This window comes from Electrophorus electricus, chromosome 6 (assembly GCF_013358815.1).
Source record: "Electrophorus electricus isolate fEleEle1 chromosome 6, fEleEle1.pri, whole genome shotgun sequence".
NCBI classification, from domain to species: domain Eukaryota; kingdom Metazoa; phylum Chordata; class Actinopteri; order Gymnotiformes; family Gymnotidae; genus Electrophorus; species Electrophorus electricus.
The window spans coordinates 6720445-6743298 of NC_049540.1; the positions used below are offsets into that span (position 1 = coordinate 6720445).

Here is a 22854-nt window from a genome sequence, read left to right on the forward strand (position 1 = left end):
CATGAATGCATGGGATTGGAAAAGCAGCCCCTATGTCTCACTGCATGTTACCATTCAACAAACACAAAGCATGCTTACAAAGTGAGGCTCCAAGGACTGTAATGCTTTTCATGCTGTTTTGGCTGAGGGCCATGTGTACGCACGGAAATTATAGCATGTTTTGTGCATGTTATCTTGGCTCCAGGGTCCCTAGATTGGAGATGTTTAACTGACCACCTGAAGGACCAGAGTGTACCACTGATCAGTGATCCCCCTGCGCAAACATATTTCCTACATCTTGCAACGAACTGATGAATGATGCATGTTTGAGCAGTGAAATCACCAAACTCTGTTGGACTCCAAACCCTGAGCTGGGTGCACCTGTCCTAGAATATTTGGATGGATGAACATTATGCTGGACAATGAAGGCATGTCCAGTATTTGGATCCTTGAAATGCTCCACAGAAGGATTTCAAGTAAATACACTTCAATGGCTTCAGGAAACATGGGCTCTGACATAATGTGATGTGTGTAGCCATAAGCAGTACCCAGTATTTCAGTAACATTGGAAAAACAGGCATTATCAGACTGGAGTCATGGGGAAGTGTTATCTAACAAGGGAGAAAAGGAGCCATTACCTGAAAATGGATCTTCAGAAATGTTCTGCTTTTGTGTGCAGTGTTGTCACCCGTCTCATTAGCCCTGAAGACTAAATAGCTGTACTTTGGCCTGTCCCACTTTAGCTGGACTGTGGACTTTTTTGTTTGTTTGTTTGTTTTGTATGAAACTGGACACTTGTTGATTTTAAGATCAACAGACTGTCACCAGAGACTGGTTATTAGTGCAAATGTTCAGACAAAGAGTGTTGAATTGTAAAGCAAAAGTCATATCAAAGATAAAGATTAGTCTGCTAGCCATATACCTACCTGGAAGCATCTAATCACAAAGGTGCCATATGCTAAAAACAAAGGCGTTATTATTCAAATGAGACTTTCTCTCTTATTCAAATGAGACTTAGACATAGCCCTTTCCCTGCTACCAAACAGAACACACTTACAAAATGTACGACAATATCCAGCTGTGCACACCGCGCATTAATTAGCCCTGCTTGCAAATATAAAATGCAAATGCATTGTGCATCGAGCAGATTCAGTAAGATGGATTACTCTTCATGTCTAGATTGGAATCCGCAACCACTCTCAGACAACCATGCGGCCATCTGAGCGAGAGGCAGCTTCATCATATATGCACTGGAAGCTGGAAGAGTTATCACAGAGTTATCATATGTGGAGTTATCACATTTGCACAGAGATAAGTTGGCTATAGTAACTGGGCTATGGTGAAAAACGTCCCATAGGTGCTATGACCCATTAATGCCAACTAATGTCTTGTAGCACCAGGCCTGACTGTGATCTCTAAGGAAATGGAAGGCAGGAAGCTAGGAGGAGTAGCTCTGGGTGTACAGGGTCCAGTTTTTGACTGCCTCAGGCCACCGGGCTTGTGTGTATTCATGCATTGTAATATCAAGTGCAGCTGTGGTACATAACACCTCCCCGGTTAACCCTACAAATAGTACGTTCACTTAGCAAAAAAGACAGTGATAATGAAGTGTGGAGGCAAATGTACTGTGCAGACAGGGACATGCTGCTCTGTCACATTGTCCCCCCCCGCACCCTCTCTCTCTTTCTCTCTCTCTCCCCTTCATTTACCTTTCCGTGCTTTATAAGCACTGATGTCTTTGTTGTGCAATTACACAGAGCTCTGCAATTACACATAGGTTTTAATGAGGCTCCTCATGCAAGCGAAGGTAAGTACAGTGTTTTCGTTTTCTTTCAGAACCTGCGCTTGTCTCCCAATGCCATGCTACAGTGTGACACATAATCGCAGTTCTTCGTTTTTGTGTCAACACACTTTGTGTAGGCTCCACCCCCTCCAGCATGCTCACATTTGATTTGATCAAAGGCATGGCGTCGCCCTCCTCTGAAGAGTTGGCCTGGACCAGCCTGACAGACGCCTAAGCCTCCTTCAAAAGGAATTGTAAAAGTTCACCCCACATGTCAATGTCAGTATTATAATGTTAGATTTTGCTCGTTTAAAGTGACAAACCAATTAAACAAAAATCGTTACTATACAATCATGGTACACCTTTATGGAGAAAATGGCAGATGGATTGGAACATTGCAATGATGAAAAGAGATGTTACATGGAATAAAGCTTATGAGCAATACTATACACACACAAAGTGTAATACTGTCTGGTGTTTCATAAAATCATACCTTCTTAAAAGTTCAAACTTCATGCATCTCTCGCAGTGGTAGTTTTGATTTACTGGTCACTGCATCTGACTCTGTGACCATACTTATCACTGATTTCTGAAGCAGGGCTGTAATGTAAATCTATGAACCATGGTGAGTCTGCAAACAAAAGGCATCTGCAGACGGCAGGCATTCTCAGACGTGTTCCGGATCTCGTAACGCTTGTGGAGAAAAACCCGGGGGGGAAATAGCCAATGGGAGGCCAGGGTTTGCAAATGGCTACATGCCTGAACTCCGCTTAAGCAACCACCACACACATGCTCACACACACTCTCACACATACACACACAAACACAAGTGGCTGAGCCGAGGGCGCTGGCAGACTTTGTGGTCTTGTCGATATGACTTTGCTGTGGACGTGCAGCTTTGGTGACTGTCAGCTGCCACAGCATTGTATCCCTCTCACTTTTGCCCTGACCTCTTGCTGATCCGCTCTTTTGGTTTCTCGCCACTTGCGTGTTTTGCGCGCCTTTGAAATTGCAGCCAGACTTTTTCCTAATGGCTGCCCAGCCTGTACATTTCTCCCCGGCAAGCTTCCCATTGACACACTCATTATGGAGTGGCCCCAGATCGATGAGCCAGCCAGTTTACACACAGGCGGTGACAAATCTTTTTTTTGTGCGTGTGTCCACACCAGAGGACTCCCTCCCCTTCTCTCTCTCTCTCTCTCGACACATGCTTGTTGTTCTTTCTTTCTGCCAAGTCATTTTAACGAGTAAACGAGAGGGCCTTGAGATCGACTGTCTGTGCTTCCTTCCACAATGAAAGCGAGATCAATGAAGTCAAACCTTTTCATTAAAAACTTACCTGCCCCAATACTTCTCCCTTCCCTTCTCATATACAGTATATGATATGGTAGTGTGGGGGGGGGGGATGCGGGTGAAAAAAGGTCACTTGGGCCTTGTTCTTCTCTGGCCAATCTTTGCCCACGAAACAGTAATGCATGTCATTAAAGACATCTGCCTCATCCACAAGCTCACTGTACACATTAACGTTCATTTTATATGCATACAGTAACTACAATCTAGTTGGTGGCCCATCAATTGGGATGCATACTTTGGCTTAAACGCCTGCCCACAGACCACTGCTGATGGCCCATTCTCAACACAACATCAACTCTGACATGGTAGAGGGAATTGTGTTGGTACAAGATTTCATCAGGTTATTTATGTTTCTGTGTCACTGCTGGGTTGAGAGCGGTCTACCAAAAACATGGAGCTAACACCAGTCCTGTGGTCAGACACTGAGCACTGAGGAATGGGTATAGAATGACTACCAAATTGCACATGGCAACAGATACACACTGTAGATCCATGAGGAGTTTCTAATAAAGTGAAGTTTCTAAGAAGTGGCTGGTGACTCTGCATATAATGTGTTGCAACCCATCATGTGTTCTGCACATAATGTGTTGCAAACCTTACAGGTTCCTGAGATGCTCTTTGAAGGTCTTAGTCTGGTTCTTGTCAAACTTGGACTCAAACTTGGTACAAATGTTGAAAGTCTTACTTGTGGAACCACCATGGTGGGACAGTGATGGGAAAACACCCAGTTCCAGTTTAAATGTTGCAGTGTTTAAAGGCAGACGAACTATAAACATAAGTGGAAAGGTTAGTGTTAGCTTCCTCACATACAGAGCGGAAGGAGCCTTGCCCAGTGTCTCACGTCTGGACAGGCTGGCCTCATTTCATAGTACTTACAATCCAAGTCATGTGTCACACGTGACCACATTTATGCACGAAACATGACAGAGGTGATGGTACTGGAGTGGTTATGGAGCTAGCACTGTCACAAACAAATCAGTCATCCACAAAAAAAAACTGTTCATTTCCATTTTAATGGGCCTCAGAACTACAGAAAAGATGCCACAGAAAGATGAAGGAAATGCAGAAGTTTAACACGCTATTCTAAACCATGCAATTTAGCTGTAGGAAATTGCCACTTTTAAAAGAGCTTCTCTGAGGAATCATATCACTATCATACTGCTACATCAGTGCAATCCCTTCTTTCTAACTTGCTTCACCTGAACCTCCACAAACCAGTGAGGAGCATCTGGGCCCAGCCAGAGGCACAAGTTGGCACACTGCATGTGCACACATGATGCGTGTGCTCTCCTTAAGACTTTGTCAAAGCGCACATTTTTCATCAGCGTTCATCTTGCCTTAAACGTTTGCATTTTAATCCTGCCGTACAGTGTATCCCCTGCTGCATGATTCCACGTTCCAAACTTTTTTCCCGCATCCATCACTCCCTGCTCTTTAAATGCCTCGCACTCATTCCCTGCCGAATACATGCACGGAATGTATGATGACAGCAAGAGAGGAGAGAAGAAAGGAGAGGATGTTTGAACTCGGAATTGGATGATGGGAGACACAAGAGCCCCCTGGGTCATGTTTCTATGACAAGAGTAATCCAGGAATTAAAAAGCCGCTCCAAGAAGAAAAGAAAGGCCTTCACAGTGTGAAAATGGCTGTACTTGCTGTGCTAATCCTCTTCACAGGCTCTCATTTGGGATGTTTCGCTGTGTTGTCTTTGACTGAAGCAACAACCTTTTGGAGTATCTTTTAGTGCGAGGGAATTTTAAATAAATGAAAGTCATCCTAATACACCTGTTAACTACATGATTCCATGTTCCAAATCTCAAACATAACCCTCCTGTCCATCAGTGAACACATCTTAGAAGCTTGTCATGTGGACCTCATTTGTGAGACTTTTATACCTCCTACATACTGAACAAAATTAACAATAATTGTCATACATATAAATGAGTGTACTACAAGTATTGTGAGGTAGTTACATGAGTCACAATGTTTAAGTACTGTAAATATAGAACACATGCATCCTGGAAACAATAGCTCTGGTAAGACCTTTCCCTGGTCCCATAATATCACTATTATGACATGCAGTGATCAAGCAACAATACATAATGCATATAAAAGGAAATATTAATTCTAACTTTGGTTCAATGTATTTAATGAAATGCAGCTCTAGAAGGCCATGCATTAGCCAGTGGAGGCATAAGTCAGTGGACTTTGGAGATATAAATTAAGCCTAGACTTGCTGGTTAAATTGAGATTTTCCTTTGAGTCATGGACTATGACAAATCTGTGTCAAAAAATCTTCCCTGATTTCCCCACATGTTACTATAATCCCTTTTTTCTGTGCTTGCTGTTATGTGTGACTCCAATGAGCTCCTGTAGTCCTACTCCCTGTTGTCCATTCATCCTCCCCTGACCAGTCCTGTTTATCACAAAGGCTGCGTAGCTGGGTGTATATATGCTAACGTATTCATATTTTTCCACTATTCATCATTACTAAATAAATTGGCTGCAATAACATAAGCTCACCTCTCAACCCAATGCTTAGGCATTTCCGTAGAAGTAATGGATTACTTCAAAGGATCCCTGTTTTCAACTTGTACACCATTATTATAGTATTTTCCCTCAACAAAAATAAATAAATAAATAAATAATCCACACTGAAGATGAAAGCTGCTCCATGAATTCAAATTTAATTTGTTCAGTCATCCATTAAAATGCTGCACATGCTTTCTTGCTCTCTCTCTCTCCCACACTCTTTCTCCCACACTCTCTCTCTCTCCCACTCTCTCTCTCCTACACTCTCTCTCCCACTCTCTCATGCTCGCTCTCTCTCTCTCTCACTCTTTCCCATGCTCTCTCGTTTCCTGGGTGAGTTTAGAGACCCATGGTGTTAAATTAAAATGCTGGTGCTAAATACGAATGTGGGTGCATATAAAAGGCGCGAGGGCATGCTAAACTTAAGCAATCGTATTTTTAAAAAAGGAAAAAGTTATTTTTGTAGCTAGAGACAACTCTTTTTCCCCATAGCATACCTCTAGAGGATCAAGTGCTGAGAGGGCGGGGTAAAAGAACACAGAGAAAGGAAGTGCAGCCAAGATAACAGTATGAGAGCTACATAACCCTGCAACAGATGACAAGCAGGAACTAAGAGAGATGGTTGAAAAACTGAATATAAAGAAAAACAATTTTGTGGGAGAGAAAAGAAAATAAATTTCATAAATTACAAGTAGGTGTAAGGTCTACCATACATTACAAGTAGGAGTAAGGTCTCAGATGTATGAAAACGTACTTCGTGCTCTGATAAAGGAGCAAAGCTCGTATGAGTTCATGTGTTTGCATTGTCAATAAGATTTGGAATAGTGGGAATGATCCGTTTGTGTGTGTGCGTGCGCGTGTGTGTGTGTGTGTGTGTGTGTGTGTGTGTGCGTGTGCGTGCGTGTGTGTGTGTGCGTGCCCATAAATGTGCTTATATGTGATGTTTCCTGGGAAAGCATATTGCCTTGCTAATCCATTATCCCCATGTTTAAATGTGCTGCAAATGAAAAACAAAACACTGTTTATCCCTGATGGCCATAATGAACCCACCCAGCAAATGAGCAGTAAAGGCGGGTGCTAATTAAGCTTTTGCTGCTGTTTGCACAATAAGACAATAAGCGCCCTAATAATTAACCTTTCAAAGATTGCCTCCACCCAGCAAAGTAAATAATATTTTAAGAGCAACTGGTTCAGACAATTAAGTCATATTTACCGAGCACAAATCATGGCAAAAAAGGCAGTCAAAAGATGAAAAGGAATATTTCATATTATTATAATGTCCTATGATCTGGGAGTGCCAGTAAGATATAGGGGTGTAGTTAAGACAGTAAATCCATACGTAAATATATAGGTTAATAACATGGAATATTGTACACAGCATATTCGGACCTAGAGGTTTCAGCAAAAGGCATCAGAAAATGTATATTTTCAGCCATCATTTGCTGTATATTCAGTTATCATTCGCTGTATATTTGTCATGATTAACCCCTTCCTAGCATCCTGTCTCCATGGTTTCCCTGTCCTGCATCATTGTTTCTTTTTCCCAGTTCCTGTCCCGGTCCTTGTTTTGTTTTTCACCGCTCATTAGTTACACCTGCTTCTTGTTAACCCTCATTACCCTGTGTATATATACCCTGTGATGTCTGTCCAAGTTTACTGGTTATTGTTGTCCATTTTGTGTTTACGCTGCCCGTGTTGTTTGTTCTAGACTGTCGTGTTCGTTGTTTTGTTGTGTTCACTGTTCTAGCCATTTTCAGTGTTTTACACTTCAATTTAGCCTGTCTAGTTGTTTTTGGTTTGTTTGGTTTCATGTTTTCCCTTCTTTTTCATCATGTAGACTGGATCTATTCACGTTGGTAAACTGACCTTGGAACGTACTATCGACCCTGATTTTGGATTTGCCCCTAATAATTCTCTCTTCTCAGCATATGCGTCCGCCTTGTGATCACTCGTACTTACAATATTCAGTCATCATGTGCTGTACATTCCGCCATCGTTAGCTTTCTGTTTGCACAAAAATAGCCATGCAAATTGCAAAGCTGGAGTCTGGTGACCTTTCAGAAGGCAAGTTCAAATAAGGCAGAGCCTTAATGAGACGGCGACAGTTAATCAGGTCTGCAATGGCCTTTCCTTGGCCAGGATGTATTAAGAGATGAATAGTTTTAGCATCAAAAGAGTTCCACGAGGTGTGCAATGGCCTGGGCATTTCACTCACTTGTCATTATTCTGTACATATTAAGAAGGTTTGCAGGGGGATCGTGAAACGTTATAAAGAAGGAGGAGGAATCAAATGACAATTATTCATTATTGTTATTCTTCAATGTTATTATTAATCATTTATTCTGTTTAATAAATGATAAATTGCTTTCATTAGGAATGATAATTCCTAATGATAATAATAAATTGCTTCCATTAGGAATGGTGATGTATCTAGGGTTAACAGATGTGACTGGGATATTCCTTGGGTCATCTTGGAAAGATTTACTTTGGCTCATATTAAATTGTCACATCAACTGCTGTGTGCTCAGCTACAATTCTAAACACTCTAATTGCTCTCAAATATATTTTCAATGCTTCCCAAAATAATATAGAAATTACACAAAAACAATCAAAATTTCAGACTTTCAAAACTGATATGAAACAACTTGATATGAAAAATCTAGAAGTGTGAGAAAATACACACAATGTCACATATAGTATTTTATAAAGTTCACCCTCATGTCCCTGGATAACAGCATCTATGTAATGCCTGAATGACCAGTGTGATTCTGCATTATATTTTAGAAGTAGCCCACTATCATCAGTTTTGGTCAAACTTTGCAACTATGGAACTACACTGTAGAGTCAGCATCCTTTCAGAGTCTGTCTCTCTCTCTCTCTCTCTCTCTCTCTCTCTCTCTCTCTCTCTCTCTCTCTCTCTCTCTCTCTCTCACTCACTTTTCCTGTGTCTTCCTCTCCCCATCTCATTCTCTCACACTCTCTCACTATCTCTCACCTACTTCCATCCTGTTGTTTGTCTTTGTGATTCATGGCACGCTGAAGTTTCTGCTGAGTTCCCTTCTAACTAGCCATGAGAAAGCGAAACTTTTTGACAAAAGACTGAAAGGGGAGCCATATGGAAGGTGAAGAATGGAGATGAGGAGGGAGTGCAACTGGCCATTCAGCGGTGCAACGAAGAGAAGAGAGACATGGAGAGGGAACAGGAGAGCGAGAAAGACAGAAAGAGAACGTGAGAAGAGAGAGAAAGAGAGAGAGAGAGACCCCCTTTGGATATTAAAGGATTGATACAATAAAAGAGAACTAGAGAGTGTGTGGTGCGAGAGAAGGCGCATTAAAGACAGAAAGGGCACTCACAGGGTTGGTTCTGTTCCCTCTGCTATTTGTTCAGAATAGAATAAGTTCTCAGCCCTCAGAAATGTTGCATGTGCTTATTTCCAGGGTGATGGCGAAGCTCCTGTGTTTTATTCCCTCTTGTTGTCTAGTGTCAGCTCACCCCAGCGGTGCTGGTTGTCCCGTATAAAATCCATTGGTGAGAACAAAAGTGACCCAAATGCCACTGAGTGATAAGCTCTCTCTCTCTCTCTCTCTCTCGCTCTCCCTCTTTCTCTTGCTCCTTCAGTCTCTCTCTCTCTCTCCCTCCGTGTTTTATGCACATGCTCATTGTGATTTTCCTAACTTCATTCAGACAGGAATGGGTGCATAATAGTGGGCCACCTTTTCAGGTCACAGATCATAAATATCATTTTTGTTGTGTTTATTAAATACCAGACATACTTGCAAACGCTCCTCAGAACTGGATGGAATTCTTCAGTTGAGGTATGAAAATGATCTATTCTTTACCAGGACATCCAGAAAGCTTCTGATTAATTTCATCTACCCACTGGAGTCTTCTATTGAAATGGATTCCATCAGATTAAATAGTTTCATAATGAAAGAAAGCAGTCTGTTAGCTGAACAAACATTATCTTCTCAGCAATTTACTACAGTAAGCTGTTTACTGCAAATATCCCCGACGGGCGTATTCTGGGACTGGTTCTCTTTATTTCTCTAATGAGCTACAGAGTATTGTCAAAAACAATCATTTTCTTTCCTGATCAATCTGGTATCCATGCCTACTATCACATCGCCTGAGGAAGAGAGGCATCAGCTAACAAAGCAGGCTGACCTGCTTATTTTTGTACAGGCAAACCTATGTGGCAACATACTCAATTCCTAAGAACAGCATATGATTAGGTGCAAAAAGTAAAAATCAGTAGAGGTCCAAGTTATGTTTTGCTGTGTGTGTGTGTGTGTGTGTGTGTGTGTGTGTGTGTGTGTGTGTGTGTGTGTGTGTGTGTGTGTGTGTGTGTGTATTTTCCATTTATCTGAAACACATGTTTACACTTTTCCTGTATAGTCTTTAACCTTTATCTTGACTCTCTGACCTTATAAACTGGCCTCCAACCAGCAATGAACATTCACATTCACACAATTAACATACATACACACAGGCACACACACATTTACCTCCTTTTTGCTATGTGTCCTTCTTTTCTTCACTGCTGTGGGTCCATCTGGCTGTTCAAATGAATCTCCTTGACAGAGACCTAATAGAGGAGCTAGCACACTCAGTGACTTCACTGTCAAATACTTAAAGTGGTTTCACAAAGAGTTCCAGAACAAAAAGTGAATTTAAAATAGCAGGTAACATTCTCTCTTTCTCCATTTCAGTTCTGTCATTTAATTTAAACTCAATCCAACTTTGTTGTTGTGTACATAAATAGCAGCAATTTGTTCTCTTTTCCGTCTCTTTCCTTCTCTCGTCTCTTCCTAATCTTTGAAAGTGTGATATGATGAACTGTAAAAATCTCCTGACTACACACTTACTACAAGCTACAGCACAACTGTTTTGGGATCAGCTGTATAATAGATCTCTTCATCTACTCTTATGTTGCAATAGTGGGCACTACATCCACTAAGACAAAAGTCAGGCATTCTAAGACTGGAAATTACACACAAGAAACTTAAAAAACTTAAACTCCAGCTCGACTTAAGAGAATTAACAGAAAGCGTGTTCCCCTCCTTCGGTTTGTCTCTCTCTCCATCTGTCTCGTTGTCTCTCTCTTTGTGTCTCTCTGTAGGAATGGGTGACAGCCACAGACCTGCTGATCTCTTTGAACAGGCTCAACACGTTTGGAGATGAGTTCTTTAAGGATCCCAAAGTGCTCCGCTCCTACTTTTACGCCATCTCTGACTTCTCTGTGGGGGGCAGGTGACACACACACACACACATGCGCACATGCAAACACATACAAACAAACATGAGATGTTGATGCATAGCCTATAGCACCCTAATTGCTGTGTTGAGAATGTCTATTTTATGCCAAACATACACACACATACACGCACACAAACAGACACGTGCATAGACACAAATAAAAACGCAAACATTTGTAACTTGATAGTGTCCACCTGCAAACACAACTACAGGTTTGTGTGATATTATAGAGAAACAGAAAGAAGGTGGAGAGAGAGGGAGAGAGAGAGAGAGAGAGTTACTAGCACTAAAAACTATGTTCTGTTCTGCAGAAGGAACAGAGCTTGTTTGAGTTCATGTGTTTGCATTGTAAACAGGATATGAAAGAGGGGGAATGATCTGTGCGTGCGTGTGTGCGTGCGTGCGTGCGTGCATGTGTGTGTATGCGTGTGTGTGTGTGTGTGTGTATGCGTGCGTGTGTGTGTGTGTGTGTGTGTGTGTATGATTGCATAGCTGTGGGAGGAAGGCCATATGTAATGTCTAAATTCTTTAGCTTTAGTGAATCATCAAAGAACATAGAACACATGATATTTTCTAGTAGCATTTTCTTCTCTGTAACTTTTGTATTGAAGCCCAACAGTTTCAAACAGCACTTCCTGAGTTTCATACATACCCCCAACAGAGTCTTTATGGAGCGTCATTTTGCCACCCAATCAAATCACTGTCTCACTTCAAAAACCACAGATGCAAGTGTAATGGACATGCCAGCCAGTGCGTGCCAAGCGAGGCTGGCCGTTTGGCGTGCGTGTGTGAGCACCACACAGCCGGGTCAGACTGCCAGCACTGCGCCCCGTTTTACCAGGAGCAGCCTTGGGCACGTGCCGCTGCCGACTCGGCCAACCCGTGCATGAGTGAGTACCTTAACTGTTTTATCTTTTGCCATCAGCACTTGCTGCCATACGAATTCATTTCAGAAAGCATCCTTTGCATTTGCTATTTGCTACTTAATTTGCTGTGATTGAAAAGTGAAATTAGTAGGGCTGAGAAAACCCTGAGCAAGTGGGACATTCATTCTCAACGTTTATGCTAGACAACTTCTGTATAGTGCTGTAGAAAAGCTCAAGAAACTGTGCCATCGGTCCAGATGTTACATGTTATCACATCCTAAGTCTCATGGTAATCTTTTCTCAGAAAAACAGCACATATAGTCTAATTGTCATTGTGCTAATTAGATGTTGCTATCGCTGTAAGATGTTATATTTTGATGATATGCATGTTAACAACATTTTCTGTGTTTGTCGTCTGATTCATAAGATCACATACATCACAGGGTGAGAAGGTTTTGCTTTATTATTCCACAGATATTTTTGAGAAATGTGCAAGGAATGTGGATTTACTAATCAATGTCATGTAATTGAGGAAAAAAATGATTGTTTTTGTGACGGACGAGGGTTAAGCAGGATGCAGGGACGAGGCACGTCGAACATAAACATACGTTTTATTCACACATGAAACATACACGTCTTAACACAGACTACTTAGATCAAACACCGACAACTTTGACGATACGAAACGAGACTTATATACACTCATGACAATTACACACAACAAGGATCAGGTGCACGACACAAGAGGGCATGGCAATGCGAACACAGACATGCACGCAGACTTGAGGGGGGAGGGGCCATATCGTGACAGCATTTATTTATTAAAGCATGCTTTATGTAGCCTGTATGGTCAGATTTACAGTTTGTGTTAGCTATCTTCATGAAAGCCAACGCTTTATCAAAGGTGGGTTTCTGCTAACCACAGAACCACTGTTGGCTGGATGCTATTGCGTGGCAGTCCATTCTAAATCCAACACACAGACACATGTAAGAACCCCAGCAGAACTGCTGAGCTGGACTCATACTAACACAACACCCACTGTCATACCACTACCATGTGGCACTGCTGGTCCAAGAATGGAATGCCACCCAAGTAACACCCGGTCAGCAGTTGGAAACTGACCAATGATGGGTGGTGGGTCGCAAACTGTGCATGGCAAAACATTGGGTGGCAATCTGTAATTATACGTTTATAAAATGCACCTACATGATATACGCACCTAATAAAGAGGCCTGTGAGTGTATGCTCAAGATGGGGGTGATGAGTGTAAGTGTTATGGTTAGTATCTACCCTGAAAAGTACAAATCCCTCAAAGTTTGACAAGTTCATGTAACTAAATAAATTAACTAGTTGTTATGCATTTCTGCTTATATTCAGTTTTAATAATGATCATATTGAAACTGATAAAATAGCATAGGCAATATGTTTGATTTGGCAACCTAATATATACTTAACATGGCTTTAGTAAGGTTATCCCACAGCAAGGTCACTCTAAATGCAGACCACACAGGGGCAGGCTGGACATGAGTATATGCATATGGGGACTGGTGCTTTTTACTAAATTTGGCCACCCTTGGTCAGTCCCAGCTGAGCTGTTACACTTCACTACGATCATGTCCTGAGGTGGCAGTGCTTCGGCAATGGGGGTAATTGCACCATATGTATGCAACACTCAAAGACAGTGTGTTCAGGTGCACTTGGACATACTACATCTGCTTATCCTCCTTCAGATAAGGCATGTTTGTTTCAGAACTATCCAATATAATTAGCACCAGTTTGTGGCTGTAGATAGCTGGGGATTTTTCTATATGTGTGCCTATACAGCTTATCAATCTTGTAGTTTGCCATACAGCTGCATGGTTTTCATAAATGAGGGAGGCAGTAATTGACTGATTTAGTAAACCCACAAAATGAAACAAAAATGACGTTAGTTGCTTTCATTTGCCATTCTATTAAGCAACACGTCATTTTAATTAACTTGTATTCTGTGGCCAACAGATGGCTTTTTCCGTCGTGACTGTCGTTCCCCTAAATAAAGTGAGGATTTACATTTCAGTTAACTACAGCATTGCAACAAAAGACATGTTTGTGAATTATATGTGCATTCCCAACAAAAACAGCAACATCAAGACAAAAAAAATAATTAAAAAGAAGAAAGAAAGCATGCATATTTATTGGTTGTGGGAAGTATGTCCTTTTTTGGTAGGCACAGAGCGCTCCCTCTTGTGAGAACACTGTGAGAACTTTCCAGTATGCAAATGAGAGAGCAAGAGAGAGAGAGAGAGACTGAGAGAGAGAGAGAGAGAGAGAGAGAGAGAGAGAGAGAGAGAGAGCACTAAAATACCCATTTTGCTCCAGCCAAAGTGCAGTGGTATGTCCATGGCTTTTGGTAGGAGGATCTGGCTGCAGCCCTCCACTTTGCCATAGAACTCCGCCTTTGCCATGGAACATCCCTATATCATGGAATACCCTTTTATCATGGAACATCCCTATATCATGGAATACCCTTTTATCATGGAACATCCCTATATCATGGAATACCCTTTTATCATGGAACATCCCTATATCATGGAATACCCTTTTATCATGGAACATCCCTATAACATGGAACACCCGTTTATTATGGAACACCCTTTTATTAGGAAATGCCCCTCTCATGTACCATCCATCACGTCCTCCTCAGTGTTCACTATTGGTTTTGTGCTCGCCTTTTGGTCAATGTGCAAACAAGGTTGAACACAGCTGCTATATTACTAAAACAAAAACAACTGTCAAATGTAGGGTGTTATGTAGCAAAGCTGTAAACAATATGCAAGACACAAGTAGGATTTTTTATTTACTGTCCAGTTTGCTCAAGTGTCACGCTTATTAAAATAATCAAAATCAATTGTGCATGCAATGGTTGATTATTGACAATCACCTGTGACAATTAATTACACTTGCTTAAAGGAGCAATAAGTCATTTTTTCAATGAGTCTTCTTTATGTTAAGAAACAGCCAGACTGACATCTAGTGGCCTGGATGTTTCAGGGATTCTGTACTAAATTTATTTTGAATATGACCACCTCCGCATGGGGGATACACTAGACAGAGCATAAACTGGTTATTTAAAGGAACACAAAGCAATTTGATTCTTCATCTCATGAGCTGTACTTTATAGAAATAATGTACAAATAATAAAAAAACACTTTCAGGGATCAGTTTAATCACTTTACTTTGCTACTTTTTGCTGGAAAAATGACTTATTGCTCCTTTAAGTACTGAAGCAGCTTTGTTTTGATACAAAGCTTGAATATTCCAACTTCAGTTACAGTCTCAAGTTTCCATAATAATAATAATAATAATAAGTTCAATTTATATAGTGCCTTTCACAGGCACAAGGTCGCTTTACAGTGATAGTTGGGAAAATAAATAAATAAATGGATAGATAGATAAATATAATAAGTAAATAAATAAAATTGACACAAATTGACACAACACAATAATTAACAACTACAGATAAGAAAAGAGGTTATGAAAAGTGTTGGGAGAAGAGGTGTGTTTTACGAGAGATCGAAGTAAACTGTCCCGTAGTTTTAGGGCCATGACACTAAAGGATCTGCCTCCTACAGACACCAGTCTAAACTTTTGGATGGAGAGGAGACCTGCGTTAAAGGACCAAAGTGTATGGGTGGGGCAGTCAAAAAGTTGACAAAGTCAGAGGACAGCAACAAGATCATATTGGACTTTTTGGCTGTTTCTTGCCATGCACTGTCTATGTGTTGCAGGGTGGGATAAGAACATTCTCATAGATAAAAGACTTAAGATTTAAAACGTTGAATCTTTGAAAAACAATTACTACACTGTATGGCTATGATGATATGATTACTGACAAAGTATGGATGTAATGGCTAACTTATAAAACCTTTATGACATTTCTCAACAATCTAATTATTTACAGACTTAAATGTAATAATCTCCACCTTCACCTGATGTACATAAGTAGGAGGTAAGGGAGATGTGAACTACAAGGTGAACATTTCCAGAGTCAAACAACCTAACCTCTAAAAATGAATATTAAGTTATAATATTCAATAACTAATGTGAACTGCACAGCAACTACACTGAAGTGAATATTAGAAGTGCAAGAGTGTAGAATAAGAATTTGTGTCCAGCATCAGGTCATTAGAGTGTAAATGGTGAAGAGAGAGATATGATGTATTCATTCTTTTATTGTACTCAAGTTTGACTACTAGTTTCTGGTGAACAGTCTGTCTCCACCTAATGTTCGGGTCTGGTCAGAAAATGGAAGCCATTATTGGCAAAAGCCAAATTCAGAAGCAAATCAGACCAGATACTGAGCTGAATTAGTGTGCATGAGATAGAGGCACAGATGTAGAGAATAAAATAGAGGCGAGAATGGAGGGAAAAGCTTGCACTCTCTTTTTATGATGGTGAACTTTTATCAACATTATTCATTTGATCCAGAGATTTTCAATCAGTAACATTGATGTACAGAACTCTTTATCTGTTCTGGACATTCTCCATTTCCTTCACTTGGTTTTCTCTAGAAGTATTGTGTTGAACTATGTATTGAACTATGCATTGAACTAAATACCATGCTATCCAAAATGCCCACCAACAATAAGCAGTTATAACAGTTATCATTCTAGATTTAAAAATTCCAACTGAAGAAATGTCCAATAACATTTGCTATGAAATGTATGTGTGTGTATATATATATATAAAAGTGCATATATTTTTAAAAGGCCTTTGAGGGCTTGTATGAAATATGTTTTTCATAATTTTCATGAATTCATGAATTCATTTTTATGTATATTTATATTCATGAACACATATAGCGTATAATTTTAATAGTAATAATTATATTGTTTTTAAAACTGTTAGCATAATGTGTTATAATTTGAAAAAATGTTTAAATTAAAATTGTTACAGTAATCTTCTTTGTTCACCTGTGTTTATCTTTAGTCTGTGACTGTTTACATGTGCTTCATGTGCCATGGGCATTTGTTTTGTTTTGGTTCTTTGCTGCTCCCCTAGTCTATATATCCTTGGTCTTTGTTCCTTGGTTAGCATTATATATATGTATGTGTACTCTTTGCTGCACCACTTACCCTGATCCTTTGTTTTTAATCTAGGCTGCATCTTTACGTTATTCTGTATCTTCATTTTCCCATTTCGGTCTCTTCATCCTTATGTTGTTTCTGTCTTGGTTTATTCACTGTGGACTTTAATAAAATAGACTCGCACTTACATCCTGCTTGCCCTCCACCCTCTACTGTAATACAGTAGAGAACAGATTATAACAAATCACAATCATTATGACAAGAATGCAATGGCATTTATTAAACAAAGCATAAAAGATCATATGGATGTGTGATGAATGCAGTGCAGGATGCCAGCTTGAGTCATTTGGTTCAAACAAACACGGAGGACATAGAAGAGGGGGCCATTACAGTAACTCTCGCTGAATGCATTGTTCCCAGTGTGCAAGCTGGTGGGACTGTGGATTTGAGGCTGGTGCCATATTGCAGGAAATGGGGCCCAAACTGGGATAAATGGGCCAGGAGTAAAAAGAGCAGAAACCCGCAGGGTGAGGGGCAGAAACAGAGCCCACTGCCAACTGGACAGGGCACTCAATACAGGGCTGAGGAACAGGAGATTTAGGGCTAAATCACTGGAATAGATAGGAGGCTGGAAGGCAGAGGGAGTGGGGTCTCATATGGGAGCAGACCGGAGGAGGGGCTGAACAGGGGACTGGAACACAGGAACAAAGACATTGACTGGGACGGAAACAGAGACAAAGGCGGAGACTGGGACAGACAGCTGAAAATGATGGGGGAAATGGACACCTACAGTGACAGAGACAATGAGGAAAGACTGAGTGGGTGGCCAGATCGAGAACCAGGGAATGTATCCAACAGCAGGACTGTGGATGGGTAGGACTCCCAGGAACAGGACTAGGCGGTGGAGGTGTAGTCCTGAACGTGGGTCACAGATGAGGGGACAGCATATCTGGGACAGTGTCCTCCTGAGGGCAGGGTGCAGTGGAGGCTGCAACTCTGGGACGAGTGCCCTTTGGAGACCAAGGAACCTGTAGCATCCCCCCGAGAAATTCCGAGGGATCCTCCCTGTTTCATGCACAAGGAGGCCCTGGCCATCAGGGTAGGGACAGTAGGAAGCACTGGTTCTTGATCTGGGGCTGAGATGAAGCCTGAAGGCAGCGACAGCATCCAGGTGTCGAACCAGGTCTCAAGCCCAGGTATGGTTGCTGCGGCATTTGCAATGGCTGTCGCATATGGCCATGCTGGGGACTCCCTTCTTGTTTCCTATTGGCTGAACCAGGAGACTGCAGGTGGTCATGATGAAGAGAGTCACTGCTCCAGGCATCGTCCTCTTGTTCCAGAGGAGTGTGTCCCACCTGGAGCAAGCCTGCCTCATTCCTATCCAGTAATGAGGACAGGTGCGCAGACAGGCAGGTCAACCGGTGTTCTCCCCAACTGGAGGTGTCTCTGCCAGTTAGCCGGTCCAGCATATCCACCAGCTGGTGCACCACAAACCCTTTTGCCTCACGTGCCTGCTCCATGTGATCAGGCATCTCCACCCAACTGAGTTAAAACAAACATGCTCAATGAAACAAAAGTAAAGGTGAACTCTCAGAGGCCAGACACATAGCATACACACAAATCGAGATACATTCATCAAGAATAACCTATAAGGAATGGAGGAGCAGAGTTATATATACAAGGGGGAAGTTAAGGAATTAAACAGGACATAGGTGAGGCCGTTATACATGATAGGGTAACAACAAGGGGGCACAGCATCATCAGGATGATGAAGTATACACACAATGTACATGGTGACAAGCTGAAAGAAGGAAGAAGTAAAGCAACACAGGGGACCTTGTGGTGAATGGTATATGACATATATGATGGTATATGACATGCTTCCATAATTTTCTATAAACATGTCATTCATAGGTGTTACTATATGACAGCATACCTATACTGTCATTTCCATGCCACTAGCCAAACACCCTCAATCTCTTCTATCACACTTGAAGAGCTTTCTGCATAATACACTTCTGCCACGTATTTAAAATACAAAATAGATGACATTTTATATTAATAAGCAGTTATGCACTGGGAATATGAATTCTGTTAATATGAAAGCAAAATGATTTTTCTTCAATGACATGGACAGACAGTACAGCCCACTGGATAGAGATAATTTTACAGTTATTGCAGACTAAAGAGACACTCAGGTTTGGAATAAAACGGGTCATTTCCCACTTTGGCACCTCTAAGTGCAGATGCATAATGAGCTGCGTTTGAAGAAAGCGATTGGATGGTAGAGCTTGAATAATTTTCTTTTGCACAGACGTGTCAGCGTCCAGAGTGGTTTGTTGGTGGGAGAACCTGAGCTCGAATTTCTTGTCTTGGTACCATTGGCTTTCTTACTGTCACTCACTATCAACTTTTCTTGCGTCTCACTTCACTGTGTCATCTTTTTTTGTGCTCTTCTCTCTCTCTCTCTCTCTCTCTCTCTCTCTCTCTCTCTCCTTCTCTGCCTGTATCAGTGTGCAACTGCAGTGGACATGCAGATGAGTGTGTATTTGATGTGGAGCTGTACCGCAGCACAGGCAGTGGAGGGCGCTGTATTGGCTGCAGAGGCAACACGTCCGGGGCGCACTGTGAGAGCTGCCGAGAGAACTTCTACAGAGCATCTCCCCTTCAGCCCTGTCACAACTGCACCTGCAACACTATGGGTTAGTCACACACTCATCGCTATGTTACCTACATGTGACCTAAATTATTGTTATAGTGTTCTTATCTTCATGCAGCTCTTCCACAAAATTATGTATGACTATAAATACTTTTATAATGGAAATATTGTTCGACCTAAAAGAATGCCTGTACCTCAAAAAGTTTCACTCCAGCCAAAAGTATTATCACCCTTTTAGTTTTGGGTTTTTGGTTTTTTTTCAGTTTACCTCATGGGGTATTTTACCTAATGTCCCCTTAACACTAAAAGTATGTTATGCTTTGAATATTTTTTCAGTGAAAGAGTACACACACGCACACACACACACACACACACACACACACACACACACAGGAGACTTTCACTGTGCAGTACTGTGATGTTGCCCTTCACAAACTCCAGTTTTCTAATTGCCAAAAGAAAATCTTTTGGTCTTTCAGGGGCAAGTCATAATGTGTAAAGCAAACTTTCTTTCCTCATGGGGCTCAGCACAGCATCCCCACAGCATTTGGGTTTTTTGTTTGCCTGTCAATGTGGATCACTATGGAACCCAACAGAGTAAAACACGCACTCACATGCAGACAAGAGAGTTGACAGCGTTTCCTTTTTAACTTCTGCTCCTGAAAACAAGGACTGAATAGTAATAACATGCAATCCCAAGACGACCCGGCCTAGGTATGCAGAATCAGCTGGGTGCAACACGCCGTCTCATTCCCCCAAATTAGAACTGCTTCATAATTGGTATCTGATCCCTATACACCAGAAATATATTGTTCTTTTCTTAGTAGTCCATTGTGGCTGTCTCTCGTCAGACTGCATCTTCAATTTTCACTGCAAAGGGGAATCTATTAAAAACAAAACAAAAAAAATTAAAGAAATTTCAGCAACAGATTCAGGCTGCAGGCCACCTGAAAAAAATATGGCAAAAAGAACATTGATTATGCGAATATTCATGTTACCATGTCAATGATGCAACTGGAGCCATGGTTTTGCTCATTAAAAAGCATGGATTGTCTTTTTAATACATTTAAAAGTCTCTCTCTCCCTCTCTATCTGTCTCTCCAGGCTCTGAGAGTCTGCAGTGTGACAACGATGGGGTGTGTTTGTGCAGGCCCACTGTGATGGGGGTAAAATGTGATGTCTGCAAACCCGGTTTCCACTCCCTCGTCCCCGGGGGATGCAGGTAATGAGGGAGGGAGGGAGAGAGAGAGAGAGAGAGAGAGAGGGAGAGAGAGAGAGAGAGAGAGAGAGAGAGAGAGAGAGAGAGAGAGCAATGAAGGAAGAAAAACATAAAAGTGAAATGCAAAACTCTGCCAAGCCTTGATAAATAAATATAAAGCAACATAATTAATTTAAACCTTGGATATATTTTTTTAAAAAGGAGTTAATTATACCTAAGTCACGATCTGACACAACAACTAAGACAAAATACCCTTTTATATCACATTTCTTGTCTCTGAAATTCAAAGAACCATAGTCACTGTCCCTGTCTCTTTGGGTGAGTATGGTACAGTACATCTGTTCCTTTTATGCTCAGGTTGGTGAACATACTGAAAGGGATCTTATTAGCTTGCTGGTCTGAAGGTGTTGTCTAATATAGTTTTGTGTCATGGATGAGCAACTGGTCTTTAACTTTCATTAACTGTAAACCCTCACCACCACATGGGGCAAGACTGATCCTTTTCACACAGCCAATGAACCACTGCTCAGTGACATTAGATTTTATAACCATTGCTCCGAGACTGGATGTTGGCATGTTTGCTTCATGCTCCCATTTTCAATTTATTTATTTATTTATTTATTTATTTTGCCTATCACCATTCGCCCTCTTCGATGGACCAATAATACTTTATTAGTGTGAATAACCTAGTCATAATACCATGACAAAAATAATCAGACCAAAACAAAATAATAATAATAGTGCACACGTTAATGTGTTAGAATATAATGACTTGCGACATCATTGTCTTATAGGTTTGTGTGTGCATGTGTGTGTGCGCTTACATGCAAGTGTGTACATGTGAATGTTAGGAAATACAGGAAGGAGCATGAGTGGAGAGGTCCACAGATATGTGGAATGATTATGGATGTATGGTGTATTTATGGCTGTTGTCTTGTGTTTGGTTATTCTTTTTTCAACAGTTTTGCTTTTGGTAGATACAAAGCTTTTCCATGAATATATGTTTTGTAATATAGGTGTTCCAGTGATTGATAGTAAAGTTTTTCCTTGATTTACAGTTCATCTGAATGGTTTTCTTGGCAAAAGTTATTGCTTTAATGTTTACCTTGGTTAATCTGATTGCTGATGTGTCATCTAACAAACGGAGTGATGGGGTAGTGGGGCAAGATTTATTTCAACAGTAAAGATATTTGATTTATAACATGATGCTAGAAGTGCTTGTTGGGTGTAAAATACCATATGGCATGTACAGAATTGTCAGTTGTACCTATTCAGATATCTGAGTCTACCACTCCCATTGTATATCTTTTTGAACAGTGTACTGTATTCTGTTAATGTCTTTATATTGTATAAGGCGAAGGTGAATGTGTGCAGAAGTGAGCACTAGGAGTAAATGAGAAATCTTCTTCCCATTTCCTCAGTGGCACAGAAATTATTTGGTTTAATTCAGAAATTATCATCAGAAATTATCTTTAAAAACAGGGGAGGTGTTTAAGTATTGGCTTAATAAATGGCAAGTATGAAATTTGGATTTCATTGCTTAGAGTTTGTTAAGCCAGTTTTCATTTGTCTGACTGGGTTTTATCCATTTGATTATTTACTTTATTACGTTACTATCCTATCTTGCTTCTTGCTTACAATCTTGATGACACAAAGTAAATTAAACATGTTAGCTCACTAACCTTCAGAGCAAGATGTGGCTTCATCTGGCAAAAGTTCATAAAATCATGGCTAGCTACTTACAAGTTGTGTCAAGCTTGTGATGCCAAAAAGTTGTTGTCTAAGGTTTGATAAACTGGAGTGAAATGTGCAGAGCAAACAAACAACAGGATCCTTCTAAATAGGAATCTTAGCCCTGCCATTTTGTTCTTCAAAATAACTGTCAGAGTTTTGGCTGTCAGTGTTAATTTTGCCTAAGGTAGAACGTGGGCTAGTGTGTACAAATTTTAGGGGTGTAAATATTAGTGAGTCAAGACTAGCTAATAGTCTAGTATTTTTGGAATCGGTCCATTTTTCGACCCTATTTTGCTTGTACGTTAAAGGTGACAACAGAGTTTGAGGTTCACGGTATGTCAGTTCCATGTACTGGACTCTCCTTATTCAACTATGCCAAGGTAAACACATTTAAGCCAGGTTGAG

General features: G+C 40.9%; 1 protein-coding gene across 1 annotated transcript in view; it reads left to right on the plus strand.

Moving 5' to 3' along the window:
* The window catches only part of lamc3 (laminin, gamma 3), a 71132-nt gene that overhangs the window by 10114 nt on the left and 38164 nt on the right, over positions 1 to 22854 (plus strand). The window contains exons 3-6 of the mRNA XM_027004143.2: positions 10768 to 10898; positions 11628 to 11794; positions 19351 to 19539; positions 20601 to 20718. Of these exons, the coding sequence (XP_026859944.2) occupies positions 10768 to 10898; positions 11628 to 11794; positions 19351 to 19539; positions 20601 to 20718 (605 nt within the window). The remainder of the gene's footprint in view (positions 1 to 10767; positions 10899 to 11627; positions 11795 to 19350; positions 19540 to 20600; positions 20719 to 22854) is intronic.